The sequence below is a fragment of the Solanum tuberosum genome, unplaced genomic scaffold, assembly GCF_000226075.1.
Source record: "Solanum tuberosum cultivar DM 1-3 516 R44 unplaced genomic scaffold, SolTub_3.0 scf00074, whole genome shotgun sequence".
Lineage (NCBI taxonomy): Eukaryota > Viridiplantae > Streptophyta > Magnoliopsida > Solanales > Solanaceae > Solanum > Solanum tuberosum.
The window spans coordinates 1,238,611-1,256,481 of NW_006238998.1; the positions used below are offsets into that span (position 1 = coordinate 1,238,611).

At 34.1% G+C, this 17,871-nt stretch overlaps 1 protein-coding gene across 6 annotated transcripts in view; it reads left to right on the plus strand.

Annotated features, from left to right (window-relative positions):
- Positions 1 to 16,859, plus strand: part of LOC102590294 (WD repeat-containing protein 91 homolog) — a 44,963-nt gene extending 28,104 nt beyond the window's left edge. For all 6 annotated transcript variants that reach the window (XM_015308020.1, XM_006345671.2, XM_006345672.2 and 3 more), the window contains exons 10-15: positions 1,289 to 1,364; positions 1,478 to 1,586; positions 5,605 to 5,717; positions 5,860 to 5,918; positions 15,686 to 15,794; positions 16,168 to 16,859. In XM_015308020.1, coding sequence (XP_015163506.1) covers positions 1,289 to 1,364; positions 1,478 to 1,586; positions 5,605 to 5,717; positions 5,860 to 5,918; positions 15,686 to 15,794; positions 16,168 to 16,302 — 601 coding nt within the window. In that variant the 3' untranslated portion in view covers positions 16,303 to 16,859. The remainder of the gene's footprint in view (positions 1 to 1,288; positions 1,365 to 1,477; positions 1,587 to 5,604; positions 5,718 to 5,859; positions 5,919 to 15,685; positions 15,795 to 16,167) is intronic.
- The last annotated feature ends 1,012 nt before the right edge of the window (positions 16,860 to 17,871 follow it).

The following is a 17,871-nucleotide window of genomic DNA, read 5'->3' on the forward strand; positions in this document are numbered from 1 at the left end:
CCCACTTGCCGCATGAAGACCAGCCTATGCCTTAACCTACCTACTCTCTCGAGCTGAGTGTGTGGGAATGAGACTAGGATTCACTCTCTCGAGCTGAACCTCATGTCAACCCACTCCCACCGGCCATCAATTTAGTAGTTTTAGTTTTACGACCTCTCTCTTGAGCAAGTCGAAAACACATAAATAAACTTGTATTTGCAACTACAAATTCATCCACAACTACTAAACGAAATCACGATTAAACTATCAGCAAGCAAGATCCAACAATTATCTTAACCCATATTCGTTAAATCACACCCCAAGAATTGAGGTTTTTAGCCACACATGTATAAGAGATAGAAATTTATACCAAATTGAGCTCGCATTCAACTGGTATGAAGATTTAATTTTTGATACATACCAAAATTGAAGAATCCAAGAGACCCAAATCCAAATCTTGAAGATGAAACTCTTTGGATCTTCAAGTCTTCAAAACCGTCTCAAACTTAGAGCAAAAATATTAGAAAGTACTATTATATATGAAAATTATAATAATTGTTCGACTCCTAAAACTACAACTCTAACTAGTATTTATAGTTTTCACAGATTTGTGCTGCAGCGGATCAGTCGGCGTCGTTAGTCGGAATCGCCGATCAACTCGGCGATTTGGCCTTTGGTGTAGTTCATCGCCGTCTTGCACCAGCCTTCAGCATCGTCGTGCTCTGGGTCATTGGGCAACATGGTACTGCTTCGCGGAACTTTTCGGCGATGCGCTGACTGCTTCCTTTTTCCGCCGACTTGACCCTTTCCTTCAGGGCTCAGCACACTGGAACAAAAGGCGAAGTAAGACCCTTCAGCGACTCGCCAAGTGGACTTGGCGATCCTCAGGCCTTCATTTCTTCATTCTTTTCAGCCTTTTCGTTCCTTTTTGTGACCTAGTGTCCATGCTTTCCTTCAAACTTCAAATACGTGAAAGTTAAGGGTTTTTATCAGATATTGAGATAAAATAAGCATTTGAGGACACAATTTCTATTAAAATATAGCCCTAAATGAGTCCAATTTGTGGACTCATCACAACTCATTCATACCTGTCTTGTAAAATGATTTTCTTGAGCCGAGGGTCTATCGAAAACAACCTCCCCACCCCACTAAGGTAGGGGTAAGGTGTGTGCATACCCCAATTTCCTTAGACCCCACTTGTGGGACTGTACTAGGAATGTTGTTGTTAAATGAGAGTTTTGATATGCTTAATTACGATGTATATAGTTCTTCTTTGCCTCAAAAGCGATCCTAAATTGCAGTTTTGTAGGCCTGGTTCGAGTGACATTGGTAAATTGGGCTATGCTTCTTTAACTGTCTGGAACATGAGGACATGGAAAGCTATGGTATGTGATTATATTGGGTCCCGGTTGTATCCAAGTGCTGAATTTACAACACTATTTCTGTTCCTTTCTTCATAAGGATTCTCAAACCTAACTCTCTTCAAACTTTATTGAAGACAGTCCTTCCTCTTGGTGAAGATCCACCTCCAATTACTTCAGTATGCTTCAATCACAATGGAAAACTTTTAGCAGCTGCAGCTACTGATGGAATGATACACATGTTTGGTATCCTTGTCTGAACTTGTGAACATAGTCTGTAGCGTTCCTCTCTTATACCTTGCATTAGAAACTTTTATATTTATTTCCATATTTTGTGTCTATTTCTCTCTCTCTCTCTCTCTCTATATATATATATATATATATATATACTAGTTTTGACGCACGTGCAACATCAAACCATGTACTACACAATTTTTAAAAATATTGTGAATATTATTAAATAAAAAAATTAAGTAAACAATTATAAAATAAATGATAAAGTATAAGCATGTGCATATTATTCCTAATCATAAAAGTCATAACCCTTCGGAAGGCTACAACTCATCAGAAAAGTCATATAACACTTTGGAAAAGTCGTAACCATTCAATGTGAAATGGTGTCTTCTTTTAATATAATATAATAATATAATATAATATATATAAATAAATATAATATAAAATATAGAAGATATAATAAATTTGATCTTTTAAGATGAAGAATGAAAAACTTCAAACAATTGTAATTTAAAAATTTGAGGAAACCCCTCTTTTTATAGCCAACAAAGGGTAGTGTATGAAAAAATGCTTATTGTGCCTTATTAAAAAAGTGTCACAACCCTTCATGAAAGTCACAACCCTTCAAAAAGGTCACAACTCATCGGAAAAGTCAAAACTCTTTGAACATGTCACAACCCTTTGGAAAAGTCACAACTCTTCGGAAAAGTCACAACCCTGTAAAAAAGTAACAACCCTTCGAAAATGTCACAACTCATCGGAAAAGTTATAACTCTTTGGAAATGTCACAACTCTTTAATGTTTAAAGGTGTATGCTTTTAATATAATATAATATAATATAAAATAAATAAATAAATAAATAAAATACAATATAAATTATGTAAGATATACTAAATTTGGTGTTTTAAGTTGGGGGTAGATAAAGAGATAGATATGGAATTGTCTAATTTTAGTTTCATATGAAATTTTAAAAAATAAAAAAGACTTTTAATTTATGGATATGTAGAATATATAAAAATATCTTTTAACTTTGTGGTCTTAAAGATGCACTCGCACCCCCAAGAAAAAAAAAATTCTATATTAAACTAAATAAAAATAGAAGTACAACAAATATATTGGAAACGGAGGAGTACTTATTAAATCTAGTTTGGACTCTTCAAACAAGTTTTTGATCAAATCGTTTTTCTCCAAAAGTTTGAGACTTTTCACAGCTTGAACACCATGTTGTGCTTTGCGCAACATAAAATCATTGAACTTCAAGTAGAAGTTGTTGCAAAAGTATATGTATGGCTATGAAAATGAGTATATATTAATTATCTAGATAGTCTTCTCGTTTGAAGTTGAGTTATTTTATTCTCCTTGCTGGATCAAAATTTTTGTTGATCTATCAAATTTAGCCACAAAAAAATATTGTAATTGCATAATTGAACAACTCTCACAATCTTCCTTGTTTCAAGAAGAAGAATAGTAAACTTACAAAATTCATAGTTTAAAAGTGTGAGAAAACCTCTCTATTTATAGAAAACAAAAGATACTCCCTCCGTCCCTATTTAGTTGTCCATATTTCCTTTTTTAGTTGTCCCTATTTAGTTGTCCATTTTGACAAATCAAGAAAAGACAACAAATTTTTTCCTATTATACCCTTATTTAAATAAAGTTGTCATAAATAAAGTAAATAAACTTATGAACTTCCTAGCATTGATTAGTTATCTTAAGTGAATTTATTTTGGAATTGCAAATTGTACTATAAGGGTAAAATTGTAACTTCACTATGCTAATCATTGTTGCCTTAATCTGTGTGCCATTTCTAAAGTGGACAACTAAATAGGGACAGAGGGAGTAATATGGAAAAATGCTTATCATGCCTTATAAAATAAGTCAAAACCTTTTAGAAAATCACAACTTTTTGGAAATTTCATAACTCATTGAATAAGTCACAACCCTTTGGAACAGTCACTCCCATCAATGTGAAAAATTGTTTGCTTTTAATATAATATAGAATAGAACTCATAACTCATTGAATAAGTCACAACCCTTTGGAACAGTCACTCCCATCAATGTGAAAAATTGTCTGCTTTTAATATAATATAGAACAGAACAAATAAATAAATAAATAAATAAATATAATATAAAATACAGAATATATACTAAAATGAGTGTTTTATGTTGGGGGTATTATCGTAACTTAACATTTAAGTTAGGGAGTTTATAACCCTTTGGAGTAGTCACTCCCATCAATGTGAAAAATTGTCTGCTTTTAATATAATATAGAACAGAACAAATAAATAAATAAATAAATAAATATAATATAAAATACAGAATATATACTAAAATGAGTGTTTTATGTTGGGGGTATTATCGTAACTTAACATTTAAGTTAGGGAGTTCATGCTTTTAATGGTACTAGTTTTGACGCACATGCGTTGCTCGTGAATATCAAACCATTTACCACCACACTATTTTAAAAGATAATGCGAATATTATTAAATAAAAAATTAGTCACTCTTAAAATCTCTTAGTTACACCTCTTAAATATACTTTCTCTTCCCTTTCTCATAGTTTAAACATTTGAGGAAGCCCCTCTTTTTATAGCCAACAAAGGGTAGTATATTAGAAACTTCGTATTGTGCCTTATAAAAAAGAAGTCAAAACCCTTTAGAAATGTCACAGCCCTTCAAAAAGGTCACAACTCATCGGAAAAGTCATAACTCTTCGGTAAAGTTGCCCCCCTCAGAAAAGTCACAACTCTTTGGAAAAGTCGCAACCCTTTAGAAAAGTCACAACCCTTCAAAAAGGTCACAATTCATCAAAAAATTATAATTCTTCGAAAATGTTACAACCCTTCAATGTGAAAACATGATTGTCGTTAATATAATATAATATAATATAATACACATAAATAAATATAATACAATATAAAATATAGAAGATCTACTACATTTGGTGTTTTGAGTTTGGGGTATTATAATAATTTAACATTTAAGTTAAGTAGTTCATTCTTTTAAGGTAGTATAGATAGATAAAAAAAGATAGATATAGATTGGTCTAATTTTATTTTGATATGAAATTTTTAAAAAATAAAGAAGACTTTTCTTTTAAAGATCATATGTAGAATATATAAAAATGTTTTTCAACTTTGTGGTCTTAAAGATGCGCCTACCCCCAAGAAAAAATAACATTCTACATTAAACAGAAGAAAAATAAAAGTACAATAAATAAATTGGAAACAAAAGAGTACTTATTAAATGTACTTTGGACTCTTCAAAAAAGTATTTGATCAAATATTTTTTCTCCAACAGTTGAAGACTTCTGAACACCAAGTTATTATTTGTGCAACGAAAAATCGTTGAACTTATTGTCAAGTAGAAGTTGCTGCAAAAGTATATTTTATGGCAATGAAAATGAGTACATATTAATTATCAAGATACTCTTCTCGTTTGAAGTTGAGTTATTTCAAGATTCTTCTTGTTGCTTTAATTTTTGTTGATCTATCTAATTTACCAACAAAAAATATTATAATAGCATAATTGAACAACTCTCACAACCTTCCTTGTTTTAAGAAGAAGAATAGAAAACTTACAAAATTCGTAGTTTGAGAAACCCCCTCAATTATAGACAACAAAGGATAGTATGAAAAGTTATTTATCCTGTCTTTTCAGATGAGTCACAACCCTACAGAAAAATCACAACTTTTCAGAAATGTCATAACTCATCAAAAAGTCACAACTCTATAAAAAAAGTTACAACCCTTCGCAAAAGTAACTACCTATCAATGTTAAAAGGTGTATGCTTTTAATATAATATATAGCGTAAATAAATATAATATTAAATATAGAATATATACTAAATTGAGTGTTTTAAGTTGGGGTATTATAGTAATTTTAATATTCAAGTTAGGGAGTTCATGCTTTTAAAGTAGTATAGATAGATATAGATATAGTTATAGATTTGAGAGTGAATATGTGCAGTTAGGAGATGCTCTCATAACTTTGCTGGCTTGCATAGTCAACAGAATCTTAACAGGTGATAGATATGTCTGCTGGCTTGCAAATTACTGGATGGCCAGCACATGATTCTGCAATTAGTTCTGTTCTGTTTGGTTCTGATGAGACGAGCATTTTCACTTTGGGTATAGATGGAAAGGCAAGTTATTTAGCGATCATCGAATTCACTTTATTTTTCTTTCATTGAGTGCTTCTCCATATATTCAAGGTTTTCACCTTGCTGAAAGATTTACTTTGTTAGCTGCATTCTGAAGAATCTAACTCAGTAGCATGTAAGACAGATATTTGAGTGGAGCTTGCAGAATCAAGGCAAAGTACTTTGGTCAAGTGATTGCAGCAGGTATGTGGATTGTTTTAATCCTTTAGTTTTGATATTTCATTCTTGTGTGAATATTCCAGTTAACTAGAAATATTCTTTTAGCCCTAGTCTCGTGCTTGTGCATCTCACATGGTCTTTAGCCAGAAGAAATCATTTATCATTATTAAAAAAGTATAAATATGGTATTTGTTATGATACAAATTCATGAGTCATGATAGGCACCTAAAGAGCGACTGCTTGATAGGCAAACCGCAAACATTTGATAGCAACAAACTCATATTCAAAATGATAGTATAAGCTATATAGATAAATCTCCAAGTATCACAGATAATAGTGGAAGAGAAGTATACGTTATAATGCCAAGGAGTTCCTATCCGTCCCAATAGTAAGTCGAGGAGAAGCTACATACTTTGAAGTATGCTGTTTGGGTCGTAGCCCGAAAGTAAAGAAACAAAATATAAATAGCTTGAAGTACCACCACAATGTATGTGGTTCTTTCACCTCATCTGATGCTTCATAACTGCCTCAAACAAGATCAAAGCCCGGACAACAACTACACTAGGTGAAGGATCTGCATAGAGTAGTAAACAACAAGAAGGGCGAGCCAAAGCTCATCAAGATCACTGACCAGTGCTCCCTGTCATAACCCATGGAGAAAGTATCTGAAAAATATATGCATGTTATGAACAAGTATGACACATGTCATATTAATGCAAGTATAAATGAAATACCAACAAGTACAGATGTAACATCTCATGGTATGTGTTTCATTGTATCACTATGCATAGCAAGAGAACGTCCATATTGCACACCCTTACCTGTGTTGAACTACACATCTTAATATACTGTCCATAGTCAACAATACCGCATAGTTGCATACCATGTCCAACCATTAGTGTGTTTTAGTAGCAGACCACTGTGGTGGCAACCGAGCTGTGCGTCTATGTATACCTTCCACGACCAATATGATGCTAACACCATCTCAACTCATTAAACTAATGCATATAAGATAAACTGTGCAATATAATAATATCATATGATGTAAATGAAGTCATGCTATAAATCTCAACACGTATAGAAATGACACATATCTTGGCATGGTTCCTAATTTGTGTAACTAGTATGCTATGCTCAATTTTTCATGCATGATATAGAATATTCTTTAAACTCAAAAGAGAAGTACCTCAATATATAGCACAAGCTAAGAAACCGTATAAATATCTTTGTATGCTCTCACCCTCAACATACTAGGTAATTTAAAGCAATTATGTATATTCTAAATAATGGCTTCAGGAAAGCAAAACATCCGAGAGGTTAAAAGTCTCACTTGCCTTTAAATGCCTTTTCTTCACTTGAAATGCTTAAATCCACTAAGACGACCTCCGAAGGCCCCAATTTATGCAAGATATTGAATACCGCGTTCAAATTAGGTGCAGTATTTCCATAATTTGGATAAGTCAGACAATGGAAGGTCAACCAAAAACTCTACCTCCGACCAAACTAGTCAAAATGCAAAACAAATTATAGAATCAGCATACCCATAAGCTCACATTTCATTTATGTAATCAACTTTCAATCTTGACTTGTATTGCTGGGATGCATCCCCCTTTTTTTTCATTTGTAGAACTAGGTTTAAAATCCTTAAGGCATTCAAATCTCATGTCAAAATCCACAAAAAAAGTATGATTATCTTAATGCCTTAGGTCGAAATCACTCCATTGGTTGAGCCCCCCATGTGTTCTTCCTTCTCCAAAATGGCAAAAACTAAGTGTTGTTTGTATTTATACTTGAACTGTCCTTCAGCGACACCCAAGGGTGTGCCTTAGTGGTTAATGAAGTGGTTGAGAATCCTGAGGTCTCGAGTTCAAAACCCAGTGGAGACAAAAAATACCAGGTGATTCTTCTCATTTGTCCTAGCCTTGGTGGACCGAGTTACTTGATACCTGTTGCTGGAAGGAGGTGGTATGTATCCCGTGGAATCAGTTGAGGTGCGCAAAAGCTTGCTTAGACACCATAGTCATAAAAAAAGAAACTGTCCTTAGTGCTATCACACTCCTCCACAGTGGTCATGATAATTAACCGAACTACCCTTAAATATGATTGCGGTCAGCTTGCACGATAGCGCAAACTTTTGAATTTTCCAATGTGTGGTTGCGGTCAACTTGTGCTGTTGCGCTGATCAAACTCTTCCCACATTGTGTGATTGGGCCTGGTGCAGAATGATTGTGGCTGCACCAAATATAACTTTAGGGATTCAAATCTATGTAAAAATCCACAAAAACAAGTATAATCATCTTAGGTTGTTAATTAATCATTATCTTAGTGCCTTGGGTCGAAATCACTCTGTTGGTTGAGCCCCCACAAGTTCTTCTTCATAATGGCACAATCTAATCAATGTTCATATGTATACTTGAACTTTTCTTCAGAGCTATCACACTCCTCACCAATCATGATAATTAATTGAACCGTCTTTAAGGGCTATTTTGGTCAGCTTGCTAGATAGCGCTGGCTTTTGAATTTTCCAATGTGCGATGGCAATCAACTTACGATGACCAAACTCTCCCCACACTGTGTGATTGGTCCTGGTGCAGAATGATCGTGGCTGCACCAAATAAAACTTTTGATTTTTAGGTTCTACCATGTCCAAAACCACCCAAACTCTTGAGTCACTTTTCAAATCAACGCCGCAAGTAATAATTAGTAATACGATCTTATACATATGCTTAAACTACATATGGAATGCAAATATAAACAGGAAAGGGTTGGGTTATATTTTCACCCACTTAAACTCTTGTTCGGGTATACCTGAGCTATCAAATAGGTGCATGTATTTGCTCTGCATGTCCGCCCTAGTCTCTTGGTTACTTCATCGTGCAGATGATTCCTCCATGAACACTTTCACCAAAGGAAGTTTATTTGATCTCAACTTGCAAACCAACCTGTCTAAAATGGGCACGAGGGCTTTCTTATAAGATAAATCCTTGTCCAATTGAGGTTGAGGCTTCATTTGATTGCACTTAATGAAGGTCTTAATCTTTAACATTCAAATCCTACTCATTAAGTTTGCTTGTTTTTTGTGGTCTGAATCTTTATCATTTATGTCTTAATCATTAAGTGTGTTTTCTTTTCTTATTTTACAATTACTTAATGAGTTTGAACCCTCATTTGTTTCCATTAAGAGTAAGACGTCTGAATTTGAATAACATATTATGATGTGCATTAAGATCTAGATGTCTAGATCTGAATACATATCTGAATATTAAGATGTTGTCTCTAGATCTGAACACTGAATGATTAAGACAGTTTGTTTTCAATATCTGAATGTGCATATGAAATTAATTTATATCAATAAAATATTATAAAAAATTTATTGTTAAAAAAATATTACGTCTTTGATAAAAATATATTTTAAATGTTTATATTTGATTGAAAAAATTAAATTATATGATATGCAAATAAAAATTATATATCAATACAAAAATTATTATAACATGGTTTTTTTTAAAGAATTCAACATAAACATTTCATAAAAAAATTATCTAATTAATCAAATAATAAAGAAGGTTTCACATTAACAACGCCTAACATATACTATAGCTAATTAGAAAAATGAAAGAATTTCTATTTATTTCTTGATGACCTTAATCCAATTCTCTAACTTGTGCACCTCTAGTGTCGTCCATGCTCTTTTGTATCTAACAATTTCACAAAATATATTAATAGTATGGTTCTTCACGTCAATGCCATCTAATTTTTCCTTTCATTCTTCTAAGTTAGTTGTGCTATTTTTTTAATCAATAACTCTTAAGACAATATTCGTCTTCTCATTAATTTCCAATTGAGACAAATTTTTCTTTTCATCCCAAAACTCTTTTATCAGGCGAAATTGAAGATCGGGATGGAGAATTACTAAGACCTCCATCATTTTTGTCACCAACTAGATCTTCAACTCCATTAGGAGTATCTATATCTATAGTAGGAGATTCAAAAGAGATACTAGGATAGGAATAGGTACAACTTGTACTCCATCCATGACCTCTTGTTGCAGTAGAACCTTTGAAAAGTTTTGTACACAAATCTCGGAAGGGTAGAGGTGAAGCGTTCTTGATAAACATCAATACACCCCCAAAAAATTGTTAATATAAAAAAATACTTGTAAAGATTATGATAATTTACCAGTTCAAAGAGGAAAAAGTTGGTATTTGATTGAGAAAAAAAAGGAAGAAAGTTTGTAGCGCGAGAGAACAAAGTCGCGCAAGGAAACCTAGGTTAACAAGGGAAGAATCTGCTAGAGAAGTTGGTTACTTTGGACAACATTGCTATAACAGCAGAAGAGTCAATGGAGAAGGCATCCTTAATCATGAACTTTGAGCAGCTAATCAAGAATGAAGAGATCTTGTGGAGATAAAGATCTAGATTCTTGTGGTTGAAAGAAGGGGATACGAATACCAAATTCTTCCACAAGATGTCTAATTCACACGAGATATAACAACATTGACCAACTTCTTGTTCAAGGGAATCTGATCAGAGATCAAGAAAGGATTCAAGGGGAAATAATGGAATTTTACCAAAACCTGTACTCAGAGAATGTCTAGTGGAGACCTGCCAGCAACTTCACAAATTGCCCAAGGCTGACAGTGGAGGAAATGGAAGATTTAGAAAGGTGATTTGGAGAGGAGGAGGTACTGAAATGTCTAAAGTAGTGTGCAATTGATAAAGCACCTGGTCCAGATGGGTTTACAATGGGGTTCTACATCAAGTGTTGGGGAAGTGGTAAAAAATGATATCATGAAGACCTCCAGAATTTCTACGAGCAAGGAAGGTTTGAAAGACGTTTCAATGCTATCTTCATAGCTCTTATTCCAAAGAAGAAGGTGCTAAAGAATTAATAGACTTCAAGCCCATCTAGGTAGTATTTACAAGCTTTTCTCCAAAGTGCTTACTGAAAGATTGAAAAGAGTGATAGCTAAGCTTGTGGACTCACAATAACTGACATTCATCAAAGGAAGATAGATTATGGATGATGCCCTCATAGCAAATGAAGTAATAGACTCCAGGGTGAACTTGAAGAAACCAGGAATCCTATGCAAATTAGACATTGAGAAAGCATATGATCATGTCAATTAGGGATTTCTTATGGATTTGCTAGAGAAGATGGAATTTGGACACAAAATTTTGTATATCAACAGTGAACTTCTTTGTACTTATTAATGGTTCACCATCAGGTTACTTTAATTCACAGAGGGGCCTAAGACAAGGTGATCCTCTATCACTCTTTTAGTTCCTCTTAGTCATGGAGGGACTGAACAACATGATTAAGAAAACAAATAAGGAAGGTTGGTTAAGAGAATTTGAGGTTGCTAGAGCTGGAAGCGATAGCTTGAAGGTAACTCATCATCAGTATGCAGATGACACACTTATATTATATGATGCTGAAGAAGAGCATCTCAAAATACTGAGGCCGATCTTGGTAATATGTGAAGGAATGTCAGGTTTACATATTAACCGGAGGAAAAACTTCTTATATCCCATTAATGAAGTGCCAAACATGGAAATCTTAAAGTCAATCTTAGGGTGTGAAGTGAGTGCTCTACCAACTATCTACCTTGGATTGCTTTTGGGGGCCAAATCTATGTCTATGGAAATCTGGAATGGGGTGATTGAGAAATGTTATAAGAAGTTAGCAAGGTGGAAGTCCCAATATCTCTCCTCGGGTGGAAGATTGACCTTGATTAGCTCTGTGCTTGATGCACTTCCAATGTATATGATGTCATTGTTTCCTATCCCACTAGGAATCATCAATAGGTTGGATAGCATCAGGAGGAAATTTCTATGGCAAGGGAACAAAGACAGGAAGGGTTACCACCTAGTAAAATGGAAGACAGTGATCAATGAGAAAAGATTTGGGGGATTGATGATCAAAAATCTGAAGAATCAGAGTAAAGCTTTAAAAATGAGAATGCTATGGAAATATTCAAATGAAAATTAAAGTCTATGGGTCAGAGTCATTAAAGCTAAATATGAGGAGAATGATAATTGGATGACAAAGGAGGTCACTACTCCTTATGGGGTTAGCTTATGGAAATCTATTAGAATTTTGTGGAATAAATTTAAAGTTAATACCATAGTCAAAGTGGCAGATGGAGTTAAAACTGTCTTTTGGAAGGATGATTGGCATGAAGCCGGCAACATGGAGACATTATTCCTAGATATTTATAACTTAGTTTTACATCAGCACAGCACAATAGCAGAATTGTGGACACCTCAAGGGTGGAATTTTGTGTTCAGGAGACACCTCAATGATTGGGAAATACCAAGTACCAAGAGTAGTAGAATTCTTCAGCACCATCGACCAATTCAGTGGTTTGAAGGCTGGAGAAGACATCCTACAGTGGCAGGGAAATAGTAACGGAACTTTTAAAATAAATGCAGCCTATAGGAAGATAAACAACCAAACCAATAGACACTTTGATGGCCTTGGAAACACATTTGGAAAGCCAAAATCCCACGCAAAATAGCTTGCTTTGTCTGGTTATTGGCTAAGGAAGTAGTGCTGACTCAAGATAACTTGATGAAAAAGGGGATCCTTTTATGTTTCAGATGTTTTTCTATGGGGAAACTGCAGAAACAGTGGTCCATCTATTTATACATGCAAGGTCACAAGTCAACTATGGAGATTATTCCTATGTCTCAAAAACATATCTTTGTCCATGCCAAGGAAAATCATAGAAGCATTACAAAGTTGAGAAGAAGTAGGAGTACACGCTAAGAACAGAAACAACTGGAGAATTGTACCTGCAGCTACATGGTGGACAATATGGAAGGAGAGGAACCTTAGAGTTTTTCAGAATATGGAGTTGAACAAGTCAAAATGAATTGTATTTTGACTTTATGTTTATGGTGCAACCAGATATACTCTAATGATACTTACTCTAATGATACTACTCTATCAGTGATGTCTTGGACTCATTATAAGGATAGGACAATAAATTTTGAGTTCTTTTGTAAATATGGTTTCAGTACAACTGTGTTACAGAATTAGAAACAATTACCTATGTCAAAAAAAAAAAACTAGGAAACTTTCATAATAGGAAACTCTGAAATAGGAAACTTTTAAGGGATAAGGCACAAGTACCCCCGAGACTCTGACCGAAATCTCAGACACACCGAAACTTAACTAGGGTCCTATTACCCTCTTAAACTAATTTAAAATGGAATAAATACACCATAAATGTTGACGTGCCATAGAGAGTGTGCATACTCTCTTGAAGGCAAGTGATGAGTGCACAAGTTAGACACATGTCATTTTTTAATTGGTAATTTTATAATTACACATATTTATTGATATTAAAATTTTATATATATTTAATTATTTTAATTTCGTTCTCACTTTAAACTTTTTTTAAATTTTTTTTTTATTATTTTTTCATTTTAAAAAAATTATGTGTATTTTCTTAAAAAAATAATCAAAAGTGTCCTTTAATTTTAACATTTATGTTTTATTTGATTTTCTTCACTTATTTTGATATCCGTTCGAAATTAACTCATTTTAAATACAAGATATTTGGAATTAAATTTGAAATCAAATCAAAACGAAAGACAAAGAAAATAAAAAGAGTAAATAAAATCAATAGAAAATGAAAGATAAAAAACAATGAACGAAGGTAAAAGTTTCGATACAAGGTAAAAAATGTGTATTAACTTAACTTAAATAAAAGATAAAGAAAATAAAATTATTTCTTTAAAATAAAAATTTAAAAATTTAAAATAATATTTACACATGTGGCAAGCACGTGTGTACAAGCACAACCAACTTGGGTGGTTGAAAGTACCACATCAACACAAAAGGTGCACAGAAATACGAAATGAGTTAGAAGGGGTAATAAGGCCCTAGTTAAGTTTAGGTGTGTCTCTGGGATTTCGGTCATAGTCTAGGGGGTACTTGTGCCTTATCCCAACTTTTAAACTAGGAAAACATATAAATATAATACCAAAAATTCTTTCCTAAGGAAATAAGCAAAAGTTCCCAAAAAGGATTTCTGACTTTGACCAAAATATGTGGTCCTTCCCAAGTCACTTGCACGTGAACAAGAATCTTGCAACTCCTTATCTTGAGACCTTGATGACTGTCTTCTTAGGGCTTCTATAGCATCATCCTTGTCCATGGAGCTATCATGCTGCGAATATTGCAAAACAATAGGAGTTTATTGACGATGTTTCTAGGAGTCCCTTCCGTTTCGAGCAAGTAAGCAGACATCTTTTTTTAGTTTTTCCCAAGCTTTTTTTGCTGACTCGCAAGCAATGATTTAAGGAAAATTTGAATCAACAACTGAATTCTGAATTACAGTTTTGGCTTTAAATTTTTTGTTTTTTCATCTGAATGAGATTCAATTTGGGGAAGGATAGGATTTGCAGGAGTGGTTGTAAGGTATATCTTTCATTACAACTTCCCACATATCAGACTTGAAGATGTGATTTTATTTTCATTGACGAAACTTGATAGTTTTCGCTAGTGGAATTTTTGGGGAATTTTAAGAGAGAGATTGCTGCTTGCCATGTTTGAAAATAGGTTAAAAATTGATATTGGTTAAATATAACATACGCGATGGAAATAAACACCGGTTGAAAGTAGCCTTGATGAGTTAAAAATGGGTTGAAAGTAGTTTTTTAGAAGAATTCACGGATCTTAGAAGATTAATGAGGCTCTTCATACCATTGTTCGTTTTTCTAAAAGTTTGTGAAGCGAAAAGGTTGAAAGTATTGATTAAAAATATCTCTCAACTTTTATTAAGCACAATAGGGTTTTAAATAGCCAATGTGAAAACATAATCTGCATAACAATAAATCAAAAAGGCTAAATAATCTCAACAACAAAAACAATCTCATAGAAATTCAAAATTCAAGTTTATCCTAAACCTAAACAGCTTATTACACTAAAAATTACTGCAATAGTGAAAAACAAATTTCAATAGGTTTCAATGGCATGCTATGAAACTCATATCCGTGTCATTTTGGCATGGTGCTAGGTGATTAATGAAGGTTTTGATGAGTAACAATCAATTGTGTAAATTTAATAGGCAATGAAGAAGAATGATGTATTTAGGTTGACATGAGTTTCCTTCAAACTGTTCATATATCCAGCTCTGGGGGATGATTCTGCCATAAACTCCCTGTTTCCTAGAGAAACTGGATAAATCAAAGTTGTTAGGACCTTCGAACTGTATACTGACCGGGGGAAAAGAAATAAAGATATCTACATGATTTTTTAGCTCATGAGATGGATTGCACTGTGCTTGAATATTATTTGTCAGAATAGGAACATGATTTATATAATAACCTACTTTTTCTTTGTAATGTAGTATTTATAAATAGGGCTCTATGTAATGATATAGAGTAGACAATTCAATAATATTTTCTTCTTTATTTTCACATGGTATTAAAGCAGGACTAATTCCAATTTTCATTTCCTGATGTTGGGCCCTTATATTAAATTGCCCATGCACCAGTTGTCCATCCCTAGGCGTGGGTGTGAGGGGTGTGTGAAGGGTCCCACATCGCTCCTTTAAGGGATGAGTGGTCTCTTTAATTTGGCTTGGGTAATACTCACCTCTTGAGTTAGCATTTGGAATTGAATAAGGCCCAAGATCCATTTCTTTACAATACTTTCTATCAAGCAGCATTTTTTTTTTCCTTTTCCCATTAAATTTGTTCTCTTAGTTAAAAGTCGTTTTCTTTTCCTTCCTTGTTGTAAAATAAGATGCTTTACATCTATCATTCCTGTATTGTAGATTCTGTAACCTTAGGAGTTCGTCACACTATAAACATGAAATGGCTCTCGATGCTTATGGAAGAAGACTTCTGGTGACATCCAACTCCCTGAGGGCGCCTATATATCAGGTAAACTAGTTTCATGCAGAATGATGTGTTTAGGTTCCCTTGCCTCGATAGTCTCAGGGCCTAACTATACGTTCATAAGCTCTAGGTTAGCCTCTTAACTGAAAATGGAACAATCATTTGTGGGAGTCACAGAAAGTTGTCCCATCAGTAAACCGATTGGATCTCTCTTTTATTAGTTGTTATGTGTATTGACAACTTCTGTTGGGACTAGCAGTGCTCATATGATGTCACAAGTCCTAGGGGGAGTCTGATAAGATGTAGTTTCATTGGTCCTTGCTATGGCCCCTGTTCGTTTCCAGTTACTGTTATTTCTTGCCTTGCTGGTTTACTGAAGTCTAATTTATTGACAATAAATGGTTGTTAATTGTATCAGGTGCGAGGTCATGCATATGGGATGAGAACTCTTCCTCATAGTGCATCTATAACAACAGTAGACTGGCATCCGACATCACCCATCTTCTTGACTGGATCTGCAGATCACTCTGTTCGGGTTACATCTATGGCGTGACAACTTCTGATTTGTCTGGTGTGTTTATTTGGATAGTCTGACTTAAAGGAGATGAGTTGAAAATGTCATATTTATTCGTTCATCCAGTGTCTAGGTGAACCTTAAAGCTATCTGTCCATTTTTAAGTTTGATTACAACCATTAGTCAAAGGGATCATCAGAAGCACAGAGTAGAATATAAAGGTGGTAGCTCGTTGTAAATGAGGCTTACTGAAATATTAACTGAAAAAGGACAAAGAAGAGAGGTCTTGCTTCACGGACTCTTTGGGAATCACAAAAATCTCTTCAGGCGTCACAATTGAATTTTGTGTTGATTGTACGATAGGTGGACAATTGGTTTAGTTTATGCAATCAGCATCTGAACATCAGCTTTGAACTATCTGATACATTGAGAAGGGATAGCTTTGAATAATTGATAATGGTCTAGATTATTTAGCTTCATGTACTTGGTGTTCTAATATCATCATACCCAGTGTTTTGATTGGTCCCTCCAACACTAGAGGTTCTTTTACAGTTACATGTGGCGAATTTGTCGTAACATTCCAATCCTTTTTTTCAGTTTTATGTCACAATATTTATTTTGAGACTTTGTATAAGTTATTTTCTTCATTTAGGACTTATTGGCTGATTTGGTTTCAGACCCGAGAGATTCGGGTCAGTTTCAGATCACTTGAAACCTAAATGGATTGTAGATTTTTCTCTCAACAAATGAAACCTAAATCGTGATTGCAGTCACCACCTTCCATCAACAGTATTGACAGAGGAGAGTGAAAGGCACCACTTTAATATATGATCTTTTATTGACTTCCGGAAGTCAATTTTTCCTGCTGACATTGGCACACAATTTCACGGCAGAGAAACTGTGGTGAGATGAGGCATTGTGATCGCATTGACTTGACTGCGATAGTCATAAGTCCCTAACCAATTTACCAGTCATGGTCTAGTTATGGGATGGCAAAGACCATGTTCCAATACCAACATTGTTCTATGATATGAGTTTGCATTGTTTTAGAGGTGTAAGCACCGTGAAACTTTGACCTGACGATCCTAAGACATTTCTTGAGTTATTTACATGATTCCCCTGCATTTTTAAGATCAAAACAGGAGATATCAAATGTCCTAAAGTGGATTTTAGCCCTAAATTCCCAAATCATCAGATTTAACCTAGTACGCTAAGTCAAGATTGGATTTTTGCTATATATTTGGACTCCCTCGTTTGTGAGCAATCCATTCATGTAAATCATTTTGAGTTTCACTCCATTAACTTGTAATTGACTTTGACAAAAGCCTAAACTTTAGAGATGGGTCCAATGCATAGCTAACCTTGAGAATGATCGATTTGAATAGATTTGGAATGTTTGACAGACAATGAGAGAAGAAACAAAGTAGTTTTGGATAGTTAACTTACATGAATATTAGGTACATAGAGATTTTGGACCTGAAAATGTGGTTTTCTCAGGATACATGCCCGAACAAAGTTATTTGAATAATATACATATGGAGGTGATTATGTATGCATTATTCTAATGTATGCCTATGTTGTGAGTTCATATATACTTTTAGAAGCTTT